The sequence below is a fragment of the Bos indicus genome, chromosome 11 (assembly GCF_029378745.1).
Source record: "Bos indicus isolate NIAB-ARS_2022 breed Sahiwal x Tharparkar chromosome 11, NIAB-ARS_B.indTharparkar_mat_pri_1.0, whole genome shotgun sequence".
NCBI classification, from domain to species: domain Eukaryota; kingdom Metazoa; phylum Chordata; class Mammalia; order Artiodactyla; family Bovidae; genus Bos; species Bos indicus.
This window is the reverse complement of record NC_091770.1, coordinates 93,009,436-93,034,481: the sequence shown is the minus strand read 5'-3', so window position 1 is coordinate 93,034,481 and position 25,046 is coordinate 93,009,436. Positions and strand designations below refer to the sequence as shown.

General features: G+C 39.2%; 3 protein-coding genes across 3 annotated transcripts; all 3 read left to right on the top strand.

Annotated features, from left to right (window-relative positions):
* Nucleotides 1-3,825: 3,825 nt before the first annotated feature.
* Nucleotides 3,826-4,755, top strand: LOC109565619 (olfactory receptor 1L8-like). Its single transcript, XM_019969524.2, has one exon. The coding sequence runs from the start codon at nt 3,826-3,828 to the stop codon at nt 4,753-4,755; it is 930 nt and encodes a 309-aa protein (XP_019825083.2).
* A 9,238-nt stretch (nt 4,756-13,993) lies between these two features.
* Nucleotides 13,994-14,938, top strand: LOC109565855 (olfactory receptor 1L8-like). Its single transcript, XM_019969810.2, has one exon. The coding sequence runs from the start codon at nt 13,994-13,996 to the stop codon at nt 14,936-14,938; it is 945 nt and encodes a 314-aa protein (XP_019825369.2).
* An 8,008-nt stretch (nt 14,939-22,946) lies between these two features.
* On the top strand, nt 22,947-23,891 carry LOC109565613 (olfactory receptor 1L8-like). Its single transcript, XM_019969520.2, has one exon. It carries the CDS (start codon nt 22,947-22,949, stop codon nt 23,889-23,891), a length of 945 nt encoding a protein of 314 aa, XP_019825079.2.
* Nucleotides 23,892-25,046: the final 1,155 nt, after the last annotated feature.

Here is a 25,046-nt window from a genome sequence, read left to right as displayed (position 1 = left end):
CTTTAAATATACACTAATGTTAACCTAATCTCACCTAGTAAAATATTTACTCTACATGCAGACAGACAGTGGAAAGCATGTACACACCATTGATCTACCCCCATGGAATCCCCTGGAAATTGCAGCCTTTCACATTGACTCATGACCTCCCCAAACCTAGAATACATTTTGGTCCACATCTGAGTCTCCAAAAATGAAAATATTCACCCACATAATTATTTGTCCACTCTTGATAATCCATAGTAAAGGAAATTGAAGCATGCCCTTGAGATGTCACAGTGAGGTTTGGAAGCTCTGAGATTAGTCCTAACATCTAAACTGGAAGCCTCAGGGGTCCCCTGTCCCCTGGGAGTCAGCAGTGCTGACAGTGATTCCCATTCTGCTTTCTCTGTCTGCTCTCTACTCCCTCTCTGGGGACAAATTCCCCTGAGAGGTCATCACACCTCAACTCCCTCAGTCTAACAAGTGCCCCAGACACCAGTAGAGCAGACCTCAAACTCATGAGAAGCTGGCTGGGCTTCCTCAATCAGGAGAGTCCTCCCACTTGAGTCAGAGCATCTCTGCCTTCTGAGATCTGGAGCTGGGAGAGCAGCAGTGAGCCCAGGACCAGGTGTTGGGAAAGAGGTGGGTGTTGAGGTCAGGGAAGGGAAACATGTTATCCCTTTGGAGTAGTAGATCAGCTCCTCCTCCGTCCCAGCTTCTCTCATTGATCAGCTCCGAAGTTCATGGGAGACACATGAGGAAGCTGAACTTTGTATGAAAAGCAGACGTGACCTGATGAACAGATGTGGTGCAGAACAGCTTCTGGAGGGCCTGGGAAGGGAAGAAAATCATCTGGACATGGAGGTGAGTTTCAGGAAACTGGCCACCCACTTGGCTACTCCAATCCAGTTTGGTATCTTACTCTTTGCTCCAAGATACTTTCAAATAACTCATGGATTGAGAAGTCATTAGGTCCAAGTAAAATTTCCACATGCCATTTGGTTTTAAATTCATCCAGTTGGACTTCTAGGCTATCTATACCACATTTTAAAAAATGTTGGCTGCACCGTGTCTTTGTTGCAGCATGCGGACTCCTAGTTGTAGGATATGAATTCTTAATTTTGTCATGTGGGATCTAGTTCCCTGACCAATGATTGAACCCAAGCCCCCTGTGTTGGCAGCATGGAATCTTAGTCAACCAGTGATTGAACCCAAGCTCCCTGTGTTGGCAGCATTGAGTCTTAGTCACTGGACCACCAGGGAAGTCCCCTTATACCACATGTTTTAATGGAAGCAGAGCCCATAAGTAGAATAGAAACAAAAACTATGGAATCCCCAGCCTCATTCACTCACCCTGTGCTTTTAGAATGTTCTTCCTTGTTCTCAGATCCAAAACCTTCCTCCTTTTTTCTAGTCATCAGCCTGAGTGTTCCTGAGATCTACAACCTGGAATACTCAACCCCATTCATTCACCAGTTCAGTTCAGTTCAGTCACTCAGTTGTGTCTGACTCTTTGCAACCCCATGGACTGCAGCACGCCAGCCCTCCCTATCCATCACCAATTCCCGGAGTTAACCCAAATTCATGTCCATTGAGTTGGTGATGCCATCCAACCAAATCTCCACTAATTGTTGTATTGAGCATTCCCCAAGCAGCCCTTTCACAAATGACTCATTTTTTTTAACATTGATTTGTGTGTGATAAACTGCTTTACAGACAAAAACAAAGTATCTCCCTTGTTATTCACAAAACATCAGGAACCAACTTGTGAGCAGGTGATGCAGGACAAAACAAACCCCTACTTTTTGTCTTCAACTCAGGGCAGTGTGCATCACAGGGCCACAGCTCCACATACCAGACATATCCCAGTCGTGCATGGCCAATTATTTCTGCCTGATTATGGCCAGTTAATCATGGATATTCACATTTTCAAATTCTACCATCTCTACAACATAGAAAGATAACTCACTTCTCTTGCAAGTGAGTATGGGAGAAGAAACATTGTCAGTTAAGGGAATAGAAGGGTAATTCATGTAGGAAATTATCAAAATGAGAAAATAGAACCTTGCCTGATTGCAACAGAAAATTAATATACCAAAGCTAGAAGAGATTTAGCACAATGCTTGAGAGCATATGCTTAGAGTGAGTCTGAAATCAGAGTGGGGTTCAAATCCTGATGGCTATTTACTACCTTTAGTGACCTTGGGCAAATTGCTTCATTTCCATAAAACTCAGGCACCTGATGACAACACATATCTCCCAATTCTTTATTGTGGGGTTTAGTGAGATGTTTAGCATAAGCACGATATCGAAAACTTTCAATAAATATTGATTAATAGCAATATTGACTTCATTTGCTCGCTTAGTCACTCAGCCGTGTTGACTCTGCACACTTTGGACTGTAGCCCCCCAAGTTGCTCTGTCCATGGAATTTTTCAGGCAAGAGTGCTGGAGGGGGTTGCCATTTACTTCTCCAGGGGATCTTCCAAACTACAGATCAAACCTGTGTCTCCTGTGTCTCCTGCATTGCAGGAGGATTCATTACCCACTGAGCCATCAGGATGTATTAAGGTTTTTACAAGATTTTATGGAAGTAATATTTGTTATGCATTGAGCTTTAAGTAATAATTATTGATTCACTCAAAGCTAAATGCCTAAACCAACATTTCTTCCATAAAATCTTGTAAAAACCTGAAATTAGCCTGACAATTTGACAGTGAGGGATAATGTAAGTGTGTATTGTGGAGATTTTTACAGTAACCAAAAATATATAACCAATATCTCAAAATGCTTACAAATGCCTATGGAATATGTCTATTCACAAGGCATGGGTGGATGTGCTGACTCTAAAAATTTTATTTAAAGCACTTTGCTAGTGTAAGATCTCTCATTACCTAGTTTTTTACAGCACCAAGAAACAGGCTTTTTCAATATCCACTGTTGGACAACTGGATATGATTGAAAAAAATGTATATAAATGTTTCTCATATATTTTTAAATAAACATATGAAAGAGGAATTTTTAAACATGAATTGAATAATCAACAAAGGATGCCCATCCTGTACACATGAGATTTAGGACAGGGGAATTAAAGAAAGGAAAAATTATATACAATTTGCACAGGCTGGTGATGATAGCATCCCATGAACTAAGAAGGATGAACCTCTCATTCTCTGCCAAGAGGAGGAAAAAATGCTGTTGAACTACATTTACCGTTCTTCCTAGATTTTTCCCTGTTGATTATTTTCACAAATGTTCTTATTCTATCCAAAACAGTGCAAAGAAAAACTTTAGAATTATGCAACAGAATTTGCTTTAATAAAAAATGAGGGCTCTCTGACTTCCCTATCTAAAATAACTCCACCTCCACTCCCCAGTCAGCTCCATTCTCTTAGGTTGCTCTACTTGCTTAACAAAATTTATCCATACCTGATACTATGTTATGTATTTGTTTGTTGATGATCTAACTCCCAAAGTACAACATAAACTACACAAAGGCAAAGATTTGTCAGTTTTCTTGCTATGTTCCCAGTAAGGAAATAGGACTTTTCCCAGAATAGGAACTAAGGAACTTGAATCAGAGAGGGCCACCTCTGGCAATTTCTAAAGGAAAACTTGTCTTCTTCTGTCTCTCCAGCTTGCAATACAAGGCCTTTATGATGCCCATGAATTTGGGAAGGGAAGAACACATCAACGACCATAAGCTGGACACGCTTTCCCGGGACGGCTACTAACAGTGACCAAATAGAGGAAAGAAAGACTTGCTGGGTTATCATGACTTGGGCTATGGAATTGGAACATGACAAATAACAAACCTTCTTGTATATGACTAGATGCAAGTCAATGGAAAGACTCAACCAAACCAGCAGAGTCTCTGAATTCATCCTCATGGGACTCTCCTCCCTGCCTGAGGACCAGAAGCCACTCTTCATCATCTTCCTCATCATATACCTGGTCACCATAACAGGGAACCTGCTCATCATCCTGGCCATCCACTCTGACTCCCAGCTCCAAACCCCCATGTATTTCTTCTTGAGTTTCCTGTCTTTCATTGACATTTGCTTCACAACCACCATTGTCCCCAGGATGCTGGTGAACTTCTTGTCACATAAGACCATCTCCTATGCTGGGTTCCTGACCCAGATGTATTTTATATATGCCTTGGGCAACACTGACAGTTGGCTTCTAGTAGTCATGGCCTTTGACCGCTATGTGGCCAGCTGTGACCCCTTCCATTATGTCACCATCATGAGCCATCACCGCTGTGTCCTGCTGGTGGCCTTCTCCTGCTCATTGCCTCACTTCCACTCACTCCTACATACACTTCTGTTGAATCAGGTCACTTTCTGTGACTCTAATATTATCCACCACTTCCTCTGTGACTTCAGCCCTCTGGTGAAATTATCCTGCTCCTCCACATTTGTCAATGAAATTGTGATGATGATAGAAGGATCTGTTTTTTTGGTGACTCCCTTTCTATGCATTACTTTTTCGTATATACGAATCCTCCTTGCAGTTCTCAAAATTCCCTCGGCTGCTGGGAAATGCAAAGCCTTCTCCACGTGTGGGTCTCACCTCACTGTGGTAACACTCTTTTATGGAAGCATCTTCTATGTCTATTTACAGCCTGTGTCCACCTACACCGTCAGGGACCACATGGCAACAATTGTCTACACAGTTTTAACTTCCACCCTCAATCCCTTTATCTACAGCCTGAGAAACAAAGACCTGAAACGGGGCCTGAGAAAGCTGTTGGTTAGAAGGAAACCATAGGCAGCACCCTCTTGAAAAACACACGTGTGGATTCTGCTCCACTTGAATCTGGTTTCTGCTGATTCTTGGTAAACAAGCAAGTTCTTGGAGGTTAGCTTCTTTAACCCATGTGAGATGAGGCATCATGGGTAATTACATCCTGTGATGATGATCCTTCAGTTGGCTCTGCCTCTGCTTAATCAAGATACTTTCCCTCTCTATTTCTCCTCTCTCCTATCAAGAGTCATCACAGTGAATCTTCCAAATGAGATGCTTAAACTAATCCTTTTCCCACGGATACTTCCTGAACAAATTGCTCTCGTTTCAAGACTTATCCACCAACATCCTTCACATTTCAGTATATTGCTAAAAATAATTTCCTAATTTGTAGCTCTTGGATGCCTTTGTAAACATTTGAAAAGGGAAAGGAAGAAAGGAGAGGGAGGAGGAGGAGAAGGAGAAAGTACATTTTAGCTGATTTTCAATTTGAAGATTTTCATAATTCTTCATTTTTCTCTTTCAAAATTTTTTTGTTTAAAACTTAAGTTTTCACTTTTTCTCTTCTCTTGGTTTTCCATTCCTCCTTTATTATATTGCTATGTCTTTCTTTTAAATTTCCTCATTTTTCCAAACAATTAAAAATTCATTTTGATGTATGGCAAAACCAATACAACATTGTAAAGTAATTAGCCTCCAATTAAAATAAATAAATTTAAATTTAAAAAATTGCTAATGATCAGAAAGAACAAGAACCAAGAAATTATCCATTCAACAATAGGAATGTTGAAACCATTTTTTCCTCCACCTCTTCCTACAACTATATGTTTATTTTTTTTTAATAAGAAAAAATTTGCCATATATCAACATTAATCTGCCACAGGTATACATTATATAATTTAATATTTCTTCTAGAAACTCCAAGTCTTGCAAAATATAGGAAGCTTGGGGCTGGTGCACTGGGATGACCCAGAGGGATGGTATGGGGAGGGAGGTGGCAAGGGGGTTCAGGATTGGGAACACATGAATACCCGTAGCAGATTCATGTTGATGTATGGCAAAACCAATACAATATTGTAAAGTAATTAGCCTCCAATTAAAAAAAAATTTTTAAAGATAAAGCATTTTAGTATTAATAAGCAAAAAAATAAGCAAAAAAATATAATACAAAAATTTTTAAGTAAAAATTTAAAAATTACCATAACCTCATGACCTAGAGGCAGTGACTGGTAATATAAAATTACACAATCACTTTGGAAAGCAGTATGGAAATTCTTATAAACATAAAAATACTTTATGTTTATTAAAAACTCAAAAATATACATAGTATTTTATGTTAGGAAAAACTAAACACAAATTAAATGGTCATCAACAAGAAAAAGATGACCAAGTCATCAGTAAAATGCTGTACACATAAGATTTGTCATTTTACTAACTAAAAATTATGTATCACTTAAAAAAAAAAAAAGCCTGGAACCTGGAGATAATAAGCAAAGGCTTTGGGGATGATTCATCACTGGTGCACAATAAAGATTAATACCAGCTGAATGTGCGCTTCATCTGAATACAAGGGAATGAGAGGGTCAAGGGCAATGTTACCCTTCACCTCACAAAATTTACCTTCAACTCACCAATTTTCTCTTTGTCTCGTGTGGTGGCTCAGACGGTAAAGAATCTACCTGCAATGCAGGAGACCCAGGTTCGATCCTGGGAAGATCCCTGGAGAAGGGTATGGCAACCCACTCCAGTATTCTAGTCTGTTGAATTTCATGGACAGAAGAGCCTGGTGGGCTAAATGAAGTTCCATGGGGTCTCAAAGAGTCAGACACAACTGAGCAACTAACACGTTCACCAGTTTACTCTTTGTCTTGGGAATCCAATTGATTTAAGTTAAGGGTACTATGTATATGTCCATACCAAAGGAGACAGTGCTGCTGAGAGTTCTATTTCATTCCAACCAGTTTGCCTACAAAGGTCTGTATAGTCAAAGCTATGGTTTTTCCAGAAATCACATATGGATGTGAGAGTTGGGCCATAAAGAAGGCTGAATACCAAAGAATTGATGCTTTTGAACTGTGGTGCTGGAGAAGACTCTTGAGAGACCCTTGGACAGCAAGGATATCAAACCAGTCGATCCTAAAAGAAATCAACTCTGAATATTCATTGGAAGGACTGGTGCTGAAGCTGAAGCTCCAATACTTTGGCTACCTGATGTGAAGAGCTGACTCATTGGAAAAGGCCCCGATTCTGGGAAAGACTGAGGGCAAGAGGAGAAGCGGTCAGCAGAGGATGAGATAGTTAGCATCACTGACTCAACGGACATGAATTTGAGCAAACTCCAGGAGATAATAAAGAACAGAGGAGCCTGGTATGCTACAATCTATGGGGTCTCCAAGAGTCAGACATGACTTAGCAACTGAACAACAACAAATTTTGACTGTGCCTATTTCTAAAGGAAAAATGTTCTGGAGCATGCCTTCGTCTCAGTCAGTTCAGTCAATCAGTTGTGTCTGACTCTTTGCGACCCCATGAATCGCAGTACGTCAGGCCTCCCTGTCCATCACCAACTCCCGGAGTTCACTCAGACTCAAGTCCATCGAGTCAGTGATGCCATCCAGCCATCTCACCCTCTGTCGTCCCCTTCTCCTCCTGCCCCCAATCCCTCCCAGCATCAGAGTCTTTTCCAATGAGTCAACTCTTTGCATGAGGTGGCCAAAGTACTGGAGTTTCAGCTTCAGCATCATTCCCTCCAAAGAAATCCCAGGGCTGATCTCCTTCAGAATGGACTGGTTGGATCTCCTTGCAGTCCAAGGGACTCTCTAGAGTCTTCTCCAACACCACAGTTCAAAATCAATTCTTTGCTGCTCAGGTCTCTTTACAGTCCAACTCTCACATCCATTCATGATGACTGGGAAAACCATAGCTTTGAGTAAATGGACCTTTGTCAGCAAAGTAATGTCTCTGCTTTTTAATACGCTGTCTAGGTTGGTCATAGTTTTTCTTTCAAGAAGCAAGTGTCTTTTAATTTCACAGCTGCAGTCACCATCTGCAGTGATTTTGGAGCCCCAAAAATTAAAGTCTCTCACTGTTTCCATTGTTTCCCCTTTTATTTGCCATGAAGTGATGGGACTGGATGCCATGATCTTAGTTTTAGGACAGCTAGTAATTGGAAAAAGTGGGAGAACTAAGGCAGCTGAAGTGAGATCACCTAATGAAAAATAAAGGCAGGAAAGGGATTCAGTGTTCCTTTCTTGCAAAACTACCTCAAAGCAAGAATGTAGTGTTTTTAACTGCCTCTCTCACATGTAGTGCTGAGTCAGGGCCAATACAGGATGTTTCCAGGGTTCGTTTTTCCAGGAGATGAAGTATTGGGCCAAAGCCAAACTATAATAGTTTCCTGAGACATTTTGCATATAATTTAGAGAGAAGATATCAATGAGTTTCTTAAAGACCTGCCTAGACAATAGTAAGTTCGGATTATCACTTTAGTAATATCACACATATTGCTGTTACATTTGCTGTAGCACTAAGACAGGGCGCCTGCCTTTGAACATCAGTGACATACTGAGACTGTCAGCGAGCAGCTGCTGCTTTATGTTTCTGTAACCAGGATGACACCTTGGTTAAAGCAGGCACCTGAGTACAAGAGAGACATGTTTGGTCCTCCACCCTGTATGTTGGAATCTAACTGGTCTTTTAACTACAACAGACTTAAATTGGGTGGAAAATTATACTGGAAGGAACTCAAAGAGTTAAAAATAGAATTGCCACATGATCCAGCAGTTTCACTTCTGAGCATTTACTTGAGGAAAACAAACACAGTAATTGAAAAAAAAGAAAGTGCACCCTAACGTTCACTGAAGCATTGTTTACCATAGAGAAAGTATGAAAGCTAATTAAGTATCCATAAGTAGATAAATAGATTTTAACAATGTGGTATGCATACAAAATAGACTATTACTCAGCCATATTACTCATGCATACAACATGAATTTTACTCATGCAACAACATGGATGAACTTAGAGGGTATGATGCTAAGTGAAATAATCACGTAGAGAAAGAAAAATATCATATGATCTCACTTCAATGTGGAATCTGAAAAACAAAACAAGCAAAACAAAATGAAAAGCCTCACACGTACAGGGAAGAGACGGGTGGTAGCCAGAGGAGATGGACTTTGGAGGGGAGAGGGTATAATTAAAGGAAACTAAAAGATACAAACTTCCAGTTATAAACAAATAAGTTGTGGAGATGTAATGTACATATTGGAGAAGAAAATAGCAACCCACTCCAGTGTTCTTGCCTGGAGAATCCCAGGGACGGGGGAGTCTCGTGAGCTGCCGTCTATGGGGTCGTACTGAGTCGGACACGACTGAAGCGACTTAGCAGCAGCAATGTACATCTTAAGAAATAAGGTCAATAGTATTATAATAACTTTGCATGGAACAAATGATTACAGACTCACAGCTATATAGAAAGAACTAGTAGTTACCAGCGGGGAGAAGGAGAAGGGGAGGGGAAACACCGGGGTATGGAACTTGTTAAAAAGGGTTACTGTGGGATTATATGAAATTGTGAAGTGAAACTTTGAAAAGTTGTAAGGCATATAGAATTTAAAGAATCTTTCATTGAATAAAAACAAAACACCAAATAAAACAATTTCCCCTAAAAAAAAAAAAAAAACAGAGACAAATACTATATGATATCACTTATATATAGACTATTAAAAGACAAACTAATGAAAATGTTAAAAAAGACAGACTCGTAGACACATACACCAAACTATAGATTAGCAGTAGGCAAAGAGAGAGGGAAGAGACAAGATAGGGGTAGAGAATTAAGAGGTACAAACCACTATGTAGAAAATAAATAACCTACAGGGACATATTGTTCAGCACAGAAAATATACCTAATATTGTATAATAACTATAAATGGAGTATAACCTTTAAAAATTGGGACTCACTATGTTGGATACCCGAACTTACATAATATTGTATATCAACCATACCTCAATTTTAAAAAAATTAAACAAAGAACTTAACCTCAAAACACTGCTCCAGGTCCATCCATGTTGTTGCCAGAGCCAAGATTTCCTTTTTTCTGGCTGAGTAATATTCTATTTTGTATTCATACCACCTGAACTCTGAAATACATACATTTTTTCCAAAAGCTCCTTTGTTAAATATGACAATAAATTTGCCTGACCCTGTGCATTAAAAATACATTATTATTAACCTAATCCCACACAGAAAAAATCTAATCCACATACACCCCAGACACTGGCAAGCACATACACACCATTGATCTCCCTCAACTGAATCCCCTGAAAAGTACAATGTTCCCACATTGACTTATGATCTGCCAGATCTAGACTACACCTTGGTCCATACCTGAATCCCCTGAAACAAAAGTACTCACTCATACAAATATTTGTCCACTCATGATAGCCCATCCTGGGGAAACTGAAGCATAGTCTTGAGATGATGTACTGAGGTTCAGAAACTCTGAGATTAGTGCCAACATGTTAACAGGAAGCCTCAGGGGTCCCCTGTCCTCTTGGAGTCAGCAGTGCTGGCTGTGATTCCCATTTGCTTTCTCTGCCTACAGAGATTCAAGGACAAACTCCTCTGAGAGGTGCTCACATCACGACTCCCTCAGCCTAATAAATGCCCCAGAGACCAGCAGAGCAGATCTCAGACTCATGAGAAGCTGGCTGGGCTTCCACAATCAGGAGAGTCCTCCCACTTGAGTCAGACCATCTCTGCCTTCTGAGATCTGGAGCTGGGAGGAGCAGCATCATGCTAGGGACCAGGCGTTAGGGAAGAAATGGGGGTTGAGGTCAGGAAAGGGAAATGTGTTATCCCTTTGGAGTAGTATGTCGGCTCCTCCTCCATCCCTACTTCTCTCCTTGTCAGTCAGCCTAGAAGTACACAGAAGACACATGCAGAAGCTGAACTTTGACTGAGAAGCAGATTTGACCTGATGAACAGATGTGGTACACATCATCTTCTGGAGCGGCTGGGAAGGAAAGAAAGGCATCTGGACGTGGAGGTGAGCTTCAGAAGCTGGCCACTCACTTGGCTACTCCAACCCAGTTTGGTACCTTACTTTTTTTTCCCTGATACTTTCAAATATTTCATGGATTGAGAAGTCATAAGATCCAAGTAACATTTCCATATGTCACTTGGTTTTAAATCCATCCAGTTGGACTTCTAGGCACCTATACCATATGTTTTGGTGGAAGCAAAATCCTTCAATAGAAATAAGAGGAAAGAAAGAGTTGTATTCCCAGCATCATTCATACACCCTGTCCTTTTAGAGCTAATCTTCCTGATTCTCAGATCCAAAACCTTCCTCTCTTTCTAGTCATCAGCCTGGGTGTTCCTCACATCTACAACCTGGAGGCTCCAATCTCATAATTCACCAGATCACCACTGATTTTTAATATTCCACATTGCCCAGGAAGACCTTTCACAAGTGACTCATTTTTGAATACTGATCTGTGTGTGATAAACTTCCTCATGCACATGATATTCCCTGTTTATAAAACATTAGGAATCAGCTTGTGAGCAGGTGATGCAAGATAAATCAAATCCATACTTTTTGTCTTCAGGGTACTGTCCACGGCACAGTCACAGCTCCACACACCAGGCACACCCCAGCCAAGCATGGCTAATTATTTCTGACTCACCTGGGCCCTTTAATCAAGGATATTCCAATTTTCAAATTCCACCATCTCTTCAACACAGAAAGGTAGGTCAACTCTCTTGTGACTATAAGAACATGGAGGAAGAAAGACTTGTCAGTTTAAAAGGGTAGAAGGATAATTCATGTAGGGAATTTTCAAAATGAGGAAAACAGTGCGTGTGCCAAATTGTGACAGATAATAAGTATACCAAAACTAGAGAAGGGTAGCATACTGCTTGGGAGCATGAGCTTAGAGTGAGACTGAAATCAGAGTAGGATTCAAATCCTGATTCCTACTCACTTCCTTCATGACCTTGGGCAAACCACTTCACCTCCATAAGCCTCAGTCTCCTGATAAAAACACATGCCTCTCAATTCCTCTTTTTGGGGGATGTAGTGAGGTGCTTAGCATAAATGTGGCATGTAATAACTTTTCAATAAATAATTAGGTATTATTATTAACTCTACTAATTCACTCAAGGCTCAAGGCATAAACAAGGTGTTCTATAAAATCTTGGAAAATCCTGAAATTAGCCTGACAATTCAATGATGAAGAATGTGGTATTTTATACACGTGAATTAACTGATTATGAGAGCATCTGGAAATAGCACATAAGGAACAATGACACAGGGATTGATGAGTACCAACGTCTTCTCGTGGATGTTTACAATATGCTTGTCTTTGTTTCAAGTGTTTTAACTGCCTTCTCTTACTAAACTTTCATGAGAATGTAGATATTTGTGTCCAATATTACATATGAAGTAAGTGAGGTTTAAAAACTCATTATCAGAGAAATGCAAATCGAAACCACAATGAGGTACCATTTCACACCAGTCAGAATGGCTGCGATCCAAGTCTACAAGCAATAAATGCTGGAGAGGGTGTGGAGAAAAGGGAACCCTCTTACACTGTTGGTGGGAATGCAAACTAGTATAGCCACTATGGAGAACAGTGTGGAGATTTCCTTAAAAAACTGGAAATAGAACTGCCTTATGATCCAGCAATCCCACTGCTGGGCATACACACTGAGGAAACCAGAATTGAAAGAGACACGTGTACCCCAATGTTCATCGCAGCACTGTTTATAATAGCTAGGACATGGAAGCAACCTAGATGTCCATCAGCAGATGAATGGATAAGAAAGCTGTGGTACATATACACAATGGAATATTACTCAGCCATTAAAAAGAATACATTTGAATCCGTTCTAATGAGGTGGATGAAACTGGAGCCTATTATACAGAGTGAAGTAAGCCAGAAAGAAGAACCCTAATACAGTATACTAACGCATATATATGGAATTTAGAAAGATGGTAACGATAACTCTGTATGTGAGACAGCAAAAGAGACACAGATGTATAGAACAATCTTTTGGACTCTGTGGGAGAGGGAGAGGGTGGGATGATTAGGGAGAATGGCATTGAAACATGTATATCATACATGAAATGAATCACCAGTCCAAGTTCGATGCATGATACTGGTTTCTTGGGGCTGGTGCACTGGGACAACCCAGAGGGATTGTACAGGGGAGGTGGGGGGTTCAGGATGGGGAACATGTGTACACCCATGGCGGATTCATGTTGATATATGGCAAAACCAATACAATATTTTAAAGTAATTAACCTCCAATTAAAAAAATAAATTTATATTAAAAAAATAAAATAAATCAGATTTTCTCAAATAAACACAAATTTATAAAAAAAAATAAAAACTGTTTAGTAGCTTACAACTAAAGTGTAAGTATCTATTTGTTCAATGAATATATTAATGCATCAACATACTATGCCAACAGAGAAGGAAATGGCAACCCACTCCAATACTCTTGCCTGGAGAACCCTACGGATGGAGGAGCCTGGCAGGCTATAGTCTACAGTGCCTCAAAGAGTCAGATGCTACTGAAGCGACTGAGCATGCACGCACAGTATACCAATGTATGTTCAAAATGTGTGAGAGTGTGCTGCCTCTAAAAAAAATGATTTTAAACACTTTGTTGATACAGTATGTTCACTGTAGAGATTTTTATGGTAACCAAGCATCTATAAATAACCAATATCTAAAAATGATTGAAATTCTTATGGAATGTGTCTATAGAAAAGGCAAGGATGAATATGCTGACTCTAAGAAGTTGACATAAAACACTTTTTAAAAACACTCTGCAGATGTAGAGTTTTTTCATAATATTATTTTACATATTATGTTTGTTGATCTGTCACCCAAACTACAACATGAATGGCACAAAAGGCAAATATTTCTCAGTTGAATTGCTATGTTCCCAGTAGGGAAACAGTGCTTTCCCCAGATTGGGATCTAAGGAACTTGAATCAGAGAAGTCGACCTCTGATGACTTCTAAAGGAAAGCTCTCATTCTCTCCCTCCAACTTTTAACATAAAGCACTTATGATGCCCATGGGTTTGGGAAGGGAGGTCCACATCAAGAACCATGAGAGTGACATGGCCTGAATAGCTGGTAATGATGACCAAATAGAGGAAACAAAGACTTATCATGATTTGGGCTATGGAATGGTAAGATGTGAAATAACAGAATGTCTTGTATTTAACCAGACCCAAGCCAATGGAAAGACTCAACCAAACCAGCAGTGTCTCTGAGTTCATCCTCCTGGGACTCTCCTCCCGACCTCAGGACCAGAAGCCACTCTTCATCCTCTTCCTCATCATATACCTGGTCACCATAACAGGGAACCTGCTCATCGTCCTGGCCATCTGCTCTGACCCCCAACTGCACACCCCCATGTATTTCTTCTTGAGTTTCCTGTCTTTCACTGACATTTGCTTCACCACAACCATTGTCCCCAGGATGCTGGTGAACTTCCTGTCACATAAGACCATCTCCTATGCTGGGTGTCTGTCCCAGATGTATTTTATATATGCTCTGGGAAACACTGACAGCTGCCTTCTGGCAGTCATGGCCTTTGACCGCTATGTGGCCATCTGTGACCCCTTCCACTATGTCACCATCATGGGCCACCGCCACTGTGTCCTGCTGGTGGCCTTCTCCTGCTCATTGCCTCACTTCCACTCACTCCTACATGTACTTCTGCTGAATCAGCTCACCTTCTGTGACTCTAATGTTATCCATCATTTTCTCTGTGACCTCAGCCCTCTGATGAAATTGTCCTGCTCCCCCACATTAATCAATGAAATTGTGATAATGACAGAAGGACTTGTTCTTTTGGTGACCCCCTTTCTATTCATTACTTTCTCTTATATACGGATCCTCATTGCAATTCTCAAAATTCCCTCAACTTCTGGGAAACACAAAGCCTTCTCCACATGTGGTTCGCACCTCACTGTGGTAACACTGTTTTATGGAAGCATCTTCTATGTCTATTTACAGCCTGTGTCCACCTACACTGTCAGGGACCACGTGGCAACAATTGTCTACACAGTTCTATCCTCCATGCTCAATCCTTTTATCTACAGCCTAAGAAACAAAGACCTGAAACAGAGTCTGAGGAAGCTGGTGGGCAGGAGGAAACCTCAGACAGCACCCCCTTGATGAACACACAAGGGAATCTTCCCCATTTGAATCTGGTTTCTACTGGCTTTTGGTGATCAAGCAAGCTCTTGGAGGTTAGCATTTTTAACCCATGTGAGAATAGGAATTGTGGTCAATTACATCCATTGATGAAGACCCATCAATTGGCTTTGCCTCAGCTTAAATCATGATACACCCCCTCACCATTTCTCCTCTTTTCTATGAAAATTCATCACATTGCATCTTAGAAATATTGCTTTGAGATAAGCCTTTTCTCACAGATATTTCCTGGACTAATTTCTGTCTTTTATCAATAATTATCCTCCAAAATTCTTCAATTTCAGTAAATGGCTAAAACTAATTACTTAATTTATAGTTGCTGATTGTCTTTGTAAATGTTTGAAAGAGGAGATAATGAATGGAGAAAAGGAAAAGGAGAAGATGGAGTATATTTTACTTAATTATCTCAATATCAGGATTTTTTTTGCATTTATAGAGATTTTATTCAAATATCAACATCTGAAAAACATTAAATTACACTTCTCATTAAAGTTGGCACATTCCTAAACATTTACAGGTCCCCATAAATGCAATCTTACATGTATACTTTTTATTTTTTTCTTTTCTTTTATTTTTTAACTTTACATTACTGTATTGGTTTTGCCGTATATCAACATGAATCTGCCACAGGTATACACGTGTTCCCCATCCTGAACCCCCCTCCCTCCTCCCTCCTCGTACCATCCCTCTGGGTCATCCCAGTGCACCAGCCCCAAGCATCCAGTATCGTGCATCAAACCTGGACTGCTGACTCGTTTCATATATGATATTATACATGTTTCAATGCCATTCTCCCAAATCATCCCACCCTCTTTAATAACACCTTAATTTTCTCTCCAAAACTTTTTCTTGGCTTATTAAGTTTTCACTTCTACTACTCTCTTATCTTTCTCCTGATTTACTATATTTCTATGGTTTTATACCTTTTCAGTTTCATATTTTTTTAGCACACAACTCCCAAATGCTAATGGCCAGAAAGAATGAGAATCATGAATGATAACATAAAATTATCCATTGCGTAGTATGTATATTGAAACATTTCTTACTTCTGTCTATCCTTAAACCTACATGTTTAAAATATACGATTTAAACTGTATTCTAGAAACACCAATTCTTGAGTCTGACTTGAAGGTATATTATTAATATCGTAAGTGTATATTGATTCCAGACAATTTATTTTAGTCAATCAATTTTATAACAGATAAAAATTTGGGAAAAACCTAAAATCCTACCAATAAGGACTGGAGAAACTAATTGTGATTAATTATCGAATATAACAATATGCAGCAGGCAGAAAATATCAAGCAGATCTCTGTTATTTTCTTGAAATATCAGTAAATAGAAATCTTAAGTAGACCTGAGTATGAAAGTATGAATTCATTTTAGTTTTCAAAATAATATGTTATATATCTATATAGTCACTGGAATAAGAATGGAAGTGTAAGGCTAGGGAGGGACACAGAGGGAGAGAAATTGCACTTCTTGATACACATTCATCTGAATTTGTATAAATAAATGTTGATAGCTCATGGAATTGAAATCTATTAATAAATCAAATGACCAATGCAATGGTGAAAGACTGTTTGTAAAATACCAGCTGAAGAGAAACTTTTTAGGTGCTTGCAAATATGAAAAATATCATTGTTTGGCTCTTTCACTTGAATCATAATTTGATAGGATACAGCATTCTAAGTATCGAAACTTCTGGAACATTAAGGACATATCTAATTGTTCTACTGCATCAAGTGTTTTCAGTGAGAATCAAGAGGTCATTATAATGTGATTGCCTCCCTTTTGTTGTTGTTCAGTCACTGAGTCATGTCCAACTCTTGGTGACCCCATGGACTGCAGCACACCAGGCTCCTCTGGCCTCCACTATTTCCTGGAGTTTGTTCAAATTCATGTCCCTTGAGTCGATGAGGCTATCTAACCATCTCATCTTCTGTCACTCCCTTCTCCTTTTCCCTTTAATCTTTCCCAGCATTAGGGTTTTTTCCAATGAGTCAGCTCTTTTCATCAGGTGGCCAAAGTTTTGGAGCTTCAGCTTCAGCAATCCTTTCAATGAATATTCAGTGTTGATTTCCTTTAGGATTGACTGCTTTGATCTCCTTGCCATCCAAGGGACTCTGAAGAGTCTTCTCCAGCACCACAACTTGAAAGCATCAATTCTTTGGCACTCAGCCTTCCTTACGGTCCAGTTCTCACATTCACACCTGCCTACTGGAAAAACCGTAGCTTTGACTATACAGACCTGTGTCAACAAAGTTACATCTCTGTTTTTTAATAGGCTGTCTAGGTTTGTTGTAAGTTTCCTTCCAAAGAGCAAGCATCTTTTAATTTCATGCCTGGAGTTATCATCCTCAATGATTTTGGAGCCCAGGAAAATAAAGTCCATCACTGCTTCCATTTTTTCCCCCACTATTTGCCGTGAAATGATGGGACCAGATGCCAAGATCTTAGCTTTTTGAATGTTGAGTTTCAAGCCAGCTTTTTCACTCTCCTCTTTCACCTTTATCAAGAGGCTCTTTAGTTCCTCTTCACTTTCTGCCATTAGAGTGGTATTATCTGCATAGCTGAGGTTGTTGACATTTCTCCTGCCAATCTTGATTCCAGCTTGTGATTTATTCAGCCTGGCATTTCGTATGATGGGCTCTGCATGTAAGTTAAATAAGCAGGGTGACAGTATTCAGTTTTGACATACTCCTTTCCCAGTTTGAAACCAGTCTACTGTTCCATGTCTGGTTCTAACTGTTGCTTCTTGACCTGCTTTCAAATTTCTCAGGAGACAGGTAAGATGGCCTGGTATTTCCATCTCTTTAATAATTTTTTGAGTCACACAAAACCCTTTGCAAAGACAAAGCTGTGATCCATGCAGGGGAACATAGGAGAAGGGAATTTTTAAAAGGGCAATTGTGGGGTTATATGAAATCATATATGTGAAACTTTTGAAAATTGTCAAGCACTATAGAATTGAAAGACTCTTTCATTGAATAAACAAAAGAAAACTAAATAAAACAATTTTCCCCTAAGAAAAAGAAAACAGAGAAGGACAAATACTGTATGATATCACTTATATGTAGAATGTAGAAATAAAAGAAACAATTGAAAATAGCAAAAAAAAAAAAAAAAAAATGCCGACATAGAGAACAAACTCTAGGTTAACAGTGAGGCAGAGCAAATAGGGATAGAGGTTTAAGAGGTACAAACCACCATATATAAAACAATGACCTATTTATACAAGCATGTATTGTTCAGCACAGATATTATACCCAATAGTTTATAATAACTATAAATGGAGTACAATCTTTAAAAATGAGAATCACTATGTTGTACACTTTGAACTTAACACATTGCACATCAAGTGTACCTCAGTTTTTAAATTTCTTTTAAATAAAGACAGTTGCTAAGAGGACAAAAATTTAAAAGTTCCCACCAATAGTACATAGAACTCTACTCAGCACACAGTAGTGGCCTATATGGGAAAAGAATCTAAACCAGAGTGGATATATGTATATGCGTAACTGATTCATTCTGCTTACATCTGACTAATGAAATATCGTAAATCAAATATACTCTAATAAAAAAATTTTTAAAAAGGAAAATCAGAAAATTTACCAGGTTGTGCAAGAAAAAATGTTCTCACCAAAACAAATAAGTTGTAGCTATGTGAGGTTATGGATGTGTTAACTAACATTATTGTGGTAATTATTGTGCTTAATAAATACGTCTCAAACAACTGTGTTGTATACCTTTAACTTACACAATGTTATATGTAAATCATCTCAATAAAGCTGGAAAATAATAATTAAATATTTGTTGGGTGAATGAATGGAAACAAGAGAAAGATGAAGGCCACATGAAGAGTAAGTGCAGGAGGCATGACTCAAACCCAGGGGTTTCTGCCTCAGTAGTATTTACTCTTGGTAAGTACATTAAACTTTCTACACTCAACTCAAAGGTAAGGAAGAAGATGCAGATGTTTTGTGTGAGACAGTGGTTTACCCTGAAGGCAGTAGCAGAATGTGTTGTTTTTCCTATATTTGTGGATGATTTTTAACAAAATACACAATATTATCTATATAAAGCTCAAAAGAAAATGTTATTTCTGGTTTTAGTGCCATAAAGAACTGCTATCCTGCTTTTTCAGATGAAGAAACTGAGGCTCATAGAGGCAAAGTCTCTTGTTAAAAGCAACCCCTAAATGAGTAGGCCAGCATTCTAATAAGTATCTCCTCTCCCTCAATACAACTTCAAATCACTGATTTGAGCCTAAACTCTTAAATACATACATGTTTTTCAAAGCCCCTTTGCTAAATATGACAACATTTGCCTAACCCTGTGATTTTAAACATATGTAAATTCACAGTAGCCTAATCCCTCACTTAAAAAAAAATCTAATCCACATGCTTCCCCAGATACTGGAAAGCACATACACACCATTGATCTTCACCAATTGATCCCCTTAAAATTGGAAAACTCTGCATATTCATTTATGTATGATCTGTCTGGTTCTAGAATACACCTTGGTCCACACCTATTTTCAATAAAATGAAAATATTCACCCACATGAATATTTTCCTATCCTTGATAAAATACACTTGAAGCCTGACCTTGAGACAGTGCACTGAGGTTCATTAGCTCTGAGATTAGTCCCACAGCTAAACAGGAAGCCTCAGGGGTCCCCTGTCCCCTTGAAGTCAGCTGGGCTAGCTCTGATTCCCTTTGTGCTTTCTCTGCCTACAGAGATCCCAGGATGAAATTCCCTGAGAAGTCATCACACCACAACTTCCTCAACCTAACAAGCACCCCAGGGGCTAGCAGAGAATACTCCAAACTCACGAGAAGCTGGCTAGTCTTCCACAATCAGGAGAGTCCTCTTACTTAAGTCAGAGCGTCTCCCATTCCATGGGAGAAACACGAGGAAGCTGAGCTTTGGCTGAGAAGCAAACTATGACCTGATGAACAGACATGGTGCAGATCAGCTTCTGGAGAGGTTGGGAATGAAAGAAAAGCATCTGGACATGCAGGTGAGCTTCAGGAAACTGGCCACCCACTGGGCTACTCTATCCCAGCTTAATATCTTACACTTTTCTCTTTGGATACTTTCAAATATTTTATGGATTGAGAAGTCATAAAGTCCAAGTAGAACTTTTATGTGGCATTTGGTTTTAAGTTCATCCAGTTGGACTTCTAGGCTACCTATAACATAAGTTTTGGTGAAAGCAAAGTGCTTCAGCAGAAAAGAAGACGGAAAAAAAAAAAAAAACTGTTGTATTCCTATTCTGATCCACTTACACTGCTTTTAGAACTATTCTCCCAGGTTCTCAGATCCAAAACCTTCCTCCTTTTTTCTAGCCTGGGTGTTCTTCACATCTATGACCTGGAGCATCCAATTTAAATAATTCACCAAATTGCCACTAATTTTTGTATTCCACATTCCCCCAGGCAGCCCTTTCACAAATGACTCACCTTTCAATCTTGATTTGTGTGTGATAAACTGCTTTGCAGACATGGTGTCTCCCTTGTTATCCTTAAAATGTCAAGAACCAACTTGTGAGCAGGAGATGCAGGACAAATCAAACCCCATTTTTTGTCTTCAGGGTACTGTCACTGCATGGCCACAACTCCACACTCCAGACACACCCCAGTTATAAAAGCCCATGATTTTGGTCAATTAATCATGAATATTCAAATACTCAAATTCTACCATCTCAGCAACAAAGATAACCAGATCACCTCTCTTGCAACTACAAGGATAGATTCAGAACATGGGAGAAGAAAGCTTGTCGATAAAGGGCAATAGAGAGGTATTTCATGTTAGGAAATTGCCAAAATGAGGAAAATAGTGCATGATTGATTGTTGGTGACTGTGACAAATGATAAATATACCAAACCTAGGGGAGGGGTAGCGTAATGCTTGAAAGCATGAGCTTAAAGTGAGTCAGAAATCTGAATGCGTCCAAATCCTGATTGCGATTCCTTAGTGACTTTGAGCAAATTGCTTCACCTCTATAAGCCTCATTCTCCCATTTAATAACACGTGCTTTCCAATTTCTTATTATGGAATTTAGTGAGGTGACTATAATAAGCTTGACATGTAATACATTTTCAACAAATATTGGTTTATTCTAATTAACTTTAATTACTGATCCACTCAAAGCTCAATGCACTGAAACAAAACAAATATTTCTTCCATTGCTGTTGTTCAGTCACTAAGTCATGTCTCATTCTTTGCAATCCCATGGACTATAGCACACCAGGCTTTCCTGTCCATCACTGTCTCCCTGAGTTTGCTCAAACTCATGTCCATTGAGTCAGTGAAGCCATCCAACCATCTCATCCTCTGTCACCCGCTTCTCATCCTGCCCTCAATCTGTCCAAGCATCAGGGTCTTTTCTTTTCTTCCATAAAATCTTACAAAATCATAAAATTAGCCTGAAAATTTGGCGGTGCAGGATGTGATATTTTACACAGGTGAATGAGTTGATTTTGAGACCTTCTAGAAATAGAAGATGAGGGAGGGTGACATGGGGATTGATGAGTATTAGCAGCTTCTCCTGAGTGTTCATAATATGCTTGTCTTGAGGTGTTTGAAATGTGCTATCTCACTAACCCCTCATGAGAATGTGGATGCTTTTGCTCAATATCACACATGAAGTAACTTAAGTAACTTGGGGTAACTTAAAACTTAAATGTAAGCACTTACTTATTTTTTCTATTAATTAATATGATAATATATCAGTGTACTTTTACACCAATGTGCATTCAAAATGTCTGAAATGATATGCTGCCTCTAAAGAAATTATTTTAGACACTTTGATGATATGTGTGTTTCATGTCATATATGATATGAAAGTATATATGTTGAGATTTTTACTGTAGCTAAGAATGTATAAATACCCAAACATCTCAAAATGTATCAAAATCCCTAAGGGATATGTCTATTCACAAGATATAGGGGGATACGCTGACTCTGAAATCTTGATTTAAAGCACTTTGTTAGAGTACTTTGTAGATGCACAATCCCTCACTATAGAACTTTTGCAGTAGTAAGAAACAGAGGCTATTTTAATGTCCATTGCTAGGTCACTAGATACAACCAAAAAAAAAAAAAAAAAAACATGTATGTAGACATGTTTCTCACAGTTATTTTTTGATAAACATATGAAAGAGGAATTTTAAGGAAAAAATTGAAGAGTCAAAAATGGATGTCCATACTATACAAATGTAATTTACAACAGGAGTTTAAAAAAAAGGAAAATGGTTTTACAAAGAGGGAAGATCTGCATAGACTGACGCTCATATCCCATGAGCTAAGGAGGGAGAGCCTCTCATTCTGTGTGCAGACAAAAGGAAAAATCACTATTGTACTGGATTCAACATTTCTTTGAGATTAGCTCTGTTGGTTATTTTGAAAAATGGTTATTTCCACCCAAGACCTAGTATACCAACTGAATTTGCTTTGATAAGGAATGAGTGTTCTGTGACTTCAATATCTAAAATGCCCTCTAATCCCCAGTCACCTCCATCTTCTTATATTTTGTTTAAAAATGTGTCCCTACATGATATAATATTACCTACTCTGCTGATGATCTGTCTCCCAAACTACAAAATGAACAACTCAAAAGAAACATCTGTTTTATTGTTATGTTCCCAAGAAGGAAATAGGAATTTTCCAGAATAGGAATGAAGGAACTAGAATCAAAGAGGTTCACCTCAATATTTTTTTAAGTAAAACTCTTCTTCTGTCCCTCCAGCTTGCAATATAAGGTTCTTATCAAGCCCATGGATTTGGGAAGGAAGGACCACATCAAGAACGATAAGGGTAACAAGCTTTCCCTGCAGAGTGGCTAATGATGACCAAATAGAGGGAACAATGATCTGCTGGGTTCTCATGATTTGGGATACAGAATTGAAGCATGTGAAATAATAAACCTTCTTGTATATAGCTATTAATAGACCCGAGTCAATGGAAAGACTCAACCAAACCAGCAGTGTCTCTGAGTTCATCCTCCTGGGACTCTCCTCCCAGCCTGAGGACCAGAAGCCACTCTTCATCCTCTTCCTCATCATGTACCTGGTCACCATAACAGGGAACCTGCTCATCATCCTGGCCATCCGCTCTGACCCCCAACTGCACACCCCCATGTATTTCTTCTTGAGTGTCCTGTCTTTCACTGACATTTGCTTCACAACAACCATTGTCCCCAGGATGCTGGTGAACTTCCTGTCACATAAGACCATCTCCTATGCTGGATGTTTGACCCAGATGTATTTTATATATGCCTTGGGCAACACTGACAGCTGCCTTCTGGCAGTCATGGCCTATGACCGCTATGTGGCCATCTGTGACCCCTTCCACTATGTCACCATCATGAGCCACCGCCGCTGTGTCCTGCTGGTGGCCTTCTCCTGCTCGTTGCCTCATTTCCACTCACTCCTACACACACTTCTGCTGAATCAGCTCACCTTCTGTGACTCTAATATTATCCATAACTTTCTCTGTGACCTCAGCCCTCTGATAAAATTGTCCTGCTCCCCCACATTTGTCAACGAAATTGTGATATTGATAGAAGGATCTTTTATTTTAGTGACCCCTTTCCTATGCATTACTTTCTCTTATATACAAATCCTCATTGCAGTTCTTAAAATTCCCTCAGCTTCTGGGAAACGCAAAGCCTTCTCCACATGTGGGTCTCACCTCACTGTGGTAACACTCTTTTATGGAAGCATCTTCTATGTCTATTTACAGCCTGTGTCCACCTACACTGTCAGGGACCACATGGCAACAATTGTTTACACAGTTCTGTCCTCCATGCTCAATCCTTTTATCTACAGCCTAAGAAACAAAGACCTGAAACAGGGTCTGAGGAAGCTGGTGGGCAGAAGGAAACCCCAGGCAGCACCCTCTTGATGTACACACAAAGGAATCATCCCCATTTAAATCTGGTTTCTACTGGCTCTTGGTGATCAAGCAAGCTCTTGGAGATTAGCATTTTTAACCCATGTGGGGCAAGGTATTGTGAGCATTTACATACTTTGCTGATGGCCTATTAATTGGCTCTGCCTGTGATTAAATCATGATACTCTTCCCCACTATTTCTCCTCTTTTCTACAAAGAGTCATCACATTGCATCTTTCAAATGCTGCTTTAACCTAATCCTTTTCCCACACTGGGTGGATGGCTCAAACAATAAAGAATCTTCCTGCAATGCAGGAGACTTGGGCTCAGTCCCTAAATTGGGAAGATCCCCTGGAGAAGGAAATGACAACCCAATCCAGCATTCTTGCCTGGAGAATTCCGTGAACAGAGGAGCCTGGCGGGCTACCGTCCATGGGTCACAAACAGTCGGACACAGCGATTAACTTTCACTTTTCCCACATAGATTTCCTTAACTAGTTTCTCTCTTTTATTAAGAATTATCTCCAAAATCCTTCAAATTCAGTATAATGCTAAAAAAAAAAAAAAAAGTTCTTAATTTGTAGCTGCCGACTGTCTTTGAAAATGTTTTAAAAAAGGAGAATGAAAGGAGAGGAGGGAAAGGAGAAGAGGATGGAGGGATGCATTTCAGCTAATTTTCTCATTTGAGGACTTTTATAATCCCTTATTTTTCTCCTCCAAAACTTCTTCTTTTTTAATTACTAAGTTTTCAAGTTTAGAATTCTCTTATCTTTCTATTCTTCCTTCATTACATTGCTGTAGCTTAGTTTCAATTTCTTTTTTTTTAACAGACAATTGAAAATGTTAATGGCCTAAAAGAACAAGAATCAAGAGTGGTGACTTTAAAATATCCACCATAGTGGAATGTTGAAATCTTTCTTGTCTCCATCTATCCCTAAAGCTGTATGTTTAAAATATGATTTAATACTGTATTCTAGAGACTTTAGCACTCAGGTGTCTAACTGAAGGAATATTATCATAAATGTATATTGAGTACTGAGATTTTATTTAGTCAGTCTCAGTTTATAACAGATAAAAATTGGCAAAAACTTAAAACTCTATTAATAGGAAATAATAAAATTGTGGGGTTTTATGTAAAATGTAACAATATTCAAAAGGCTGAAAAAA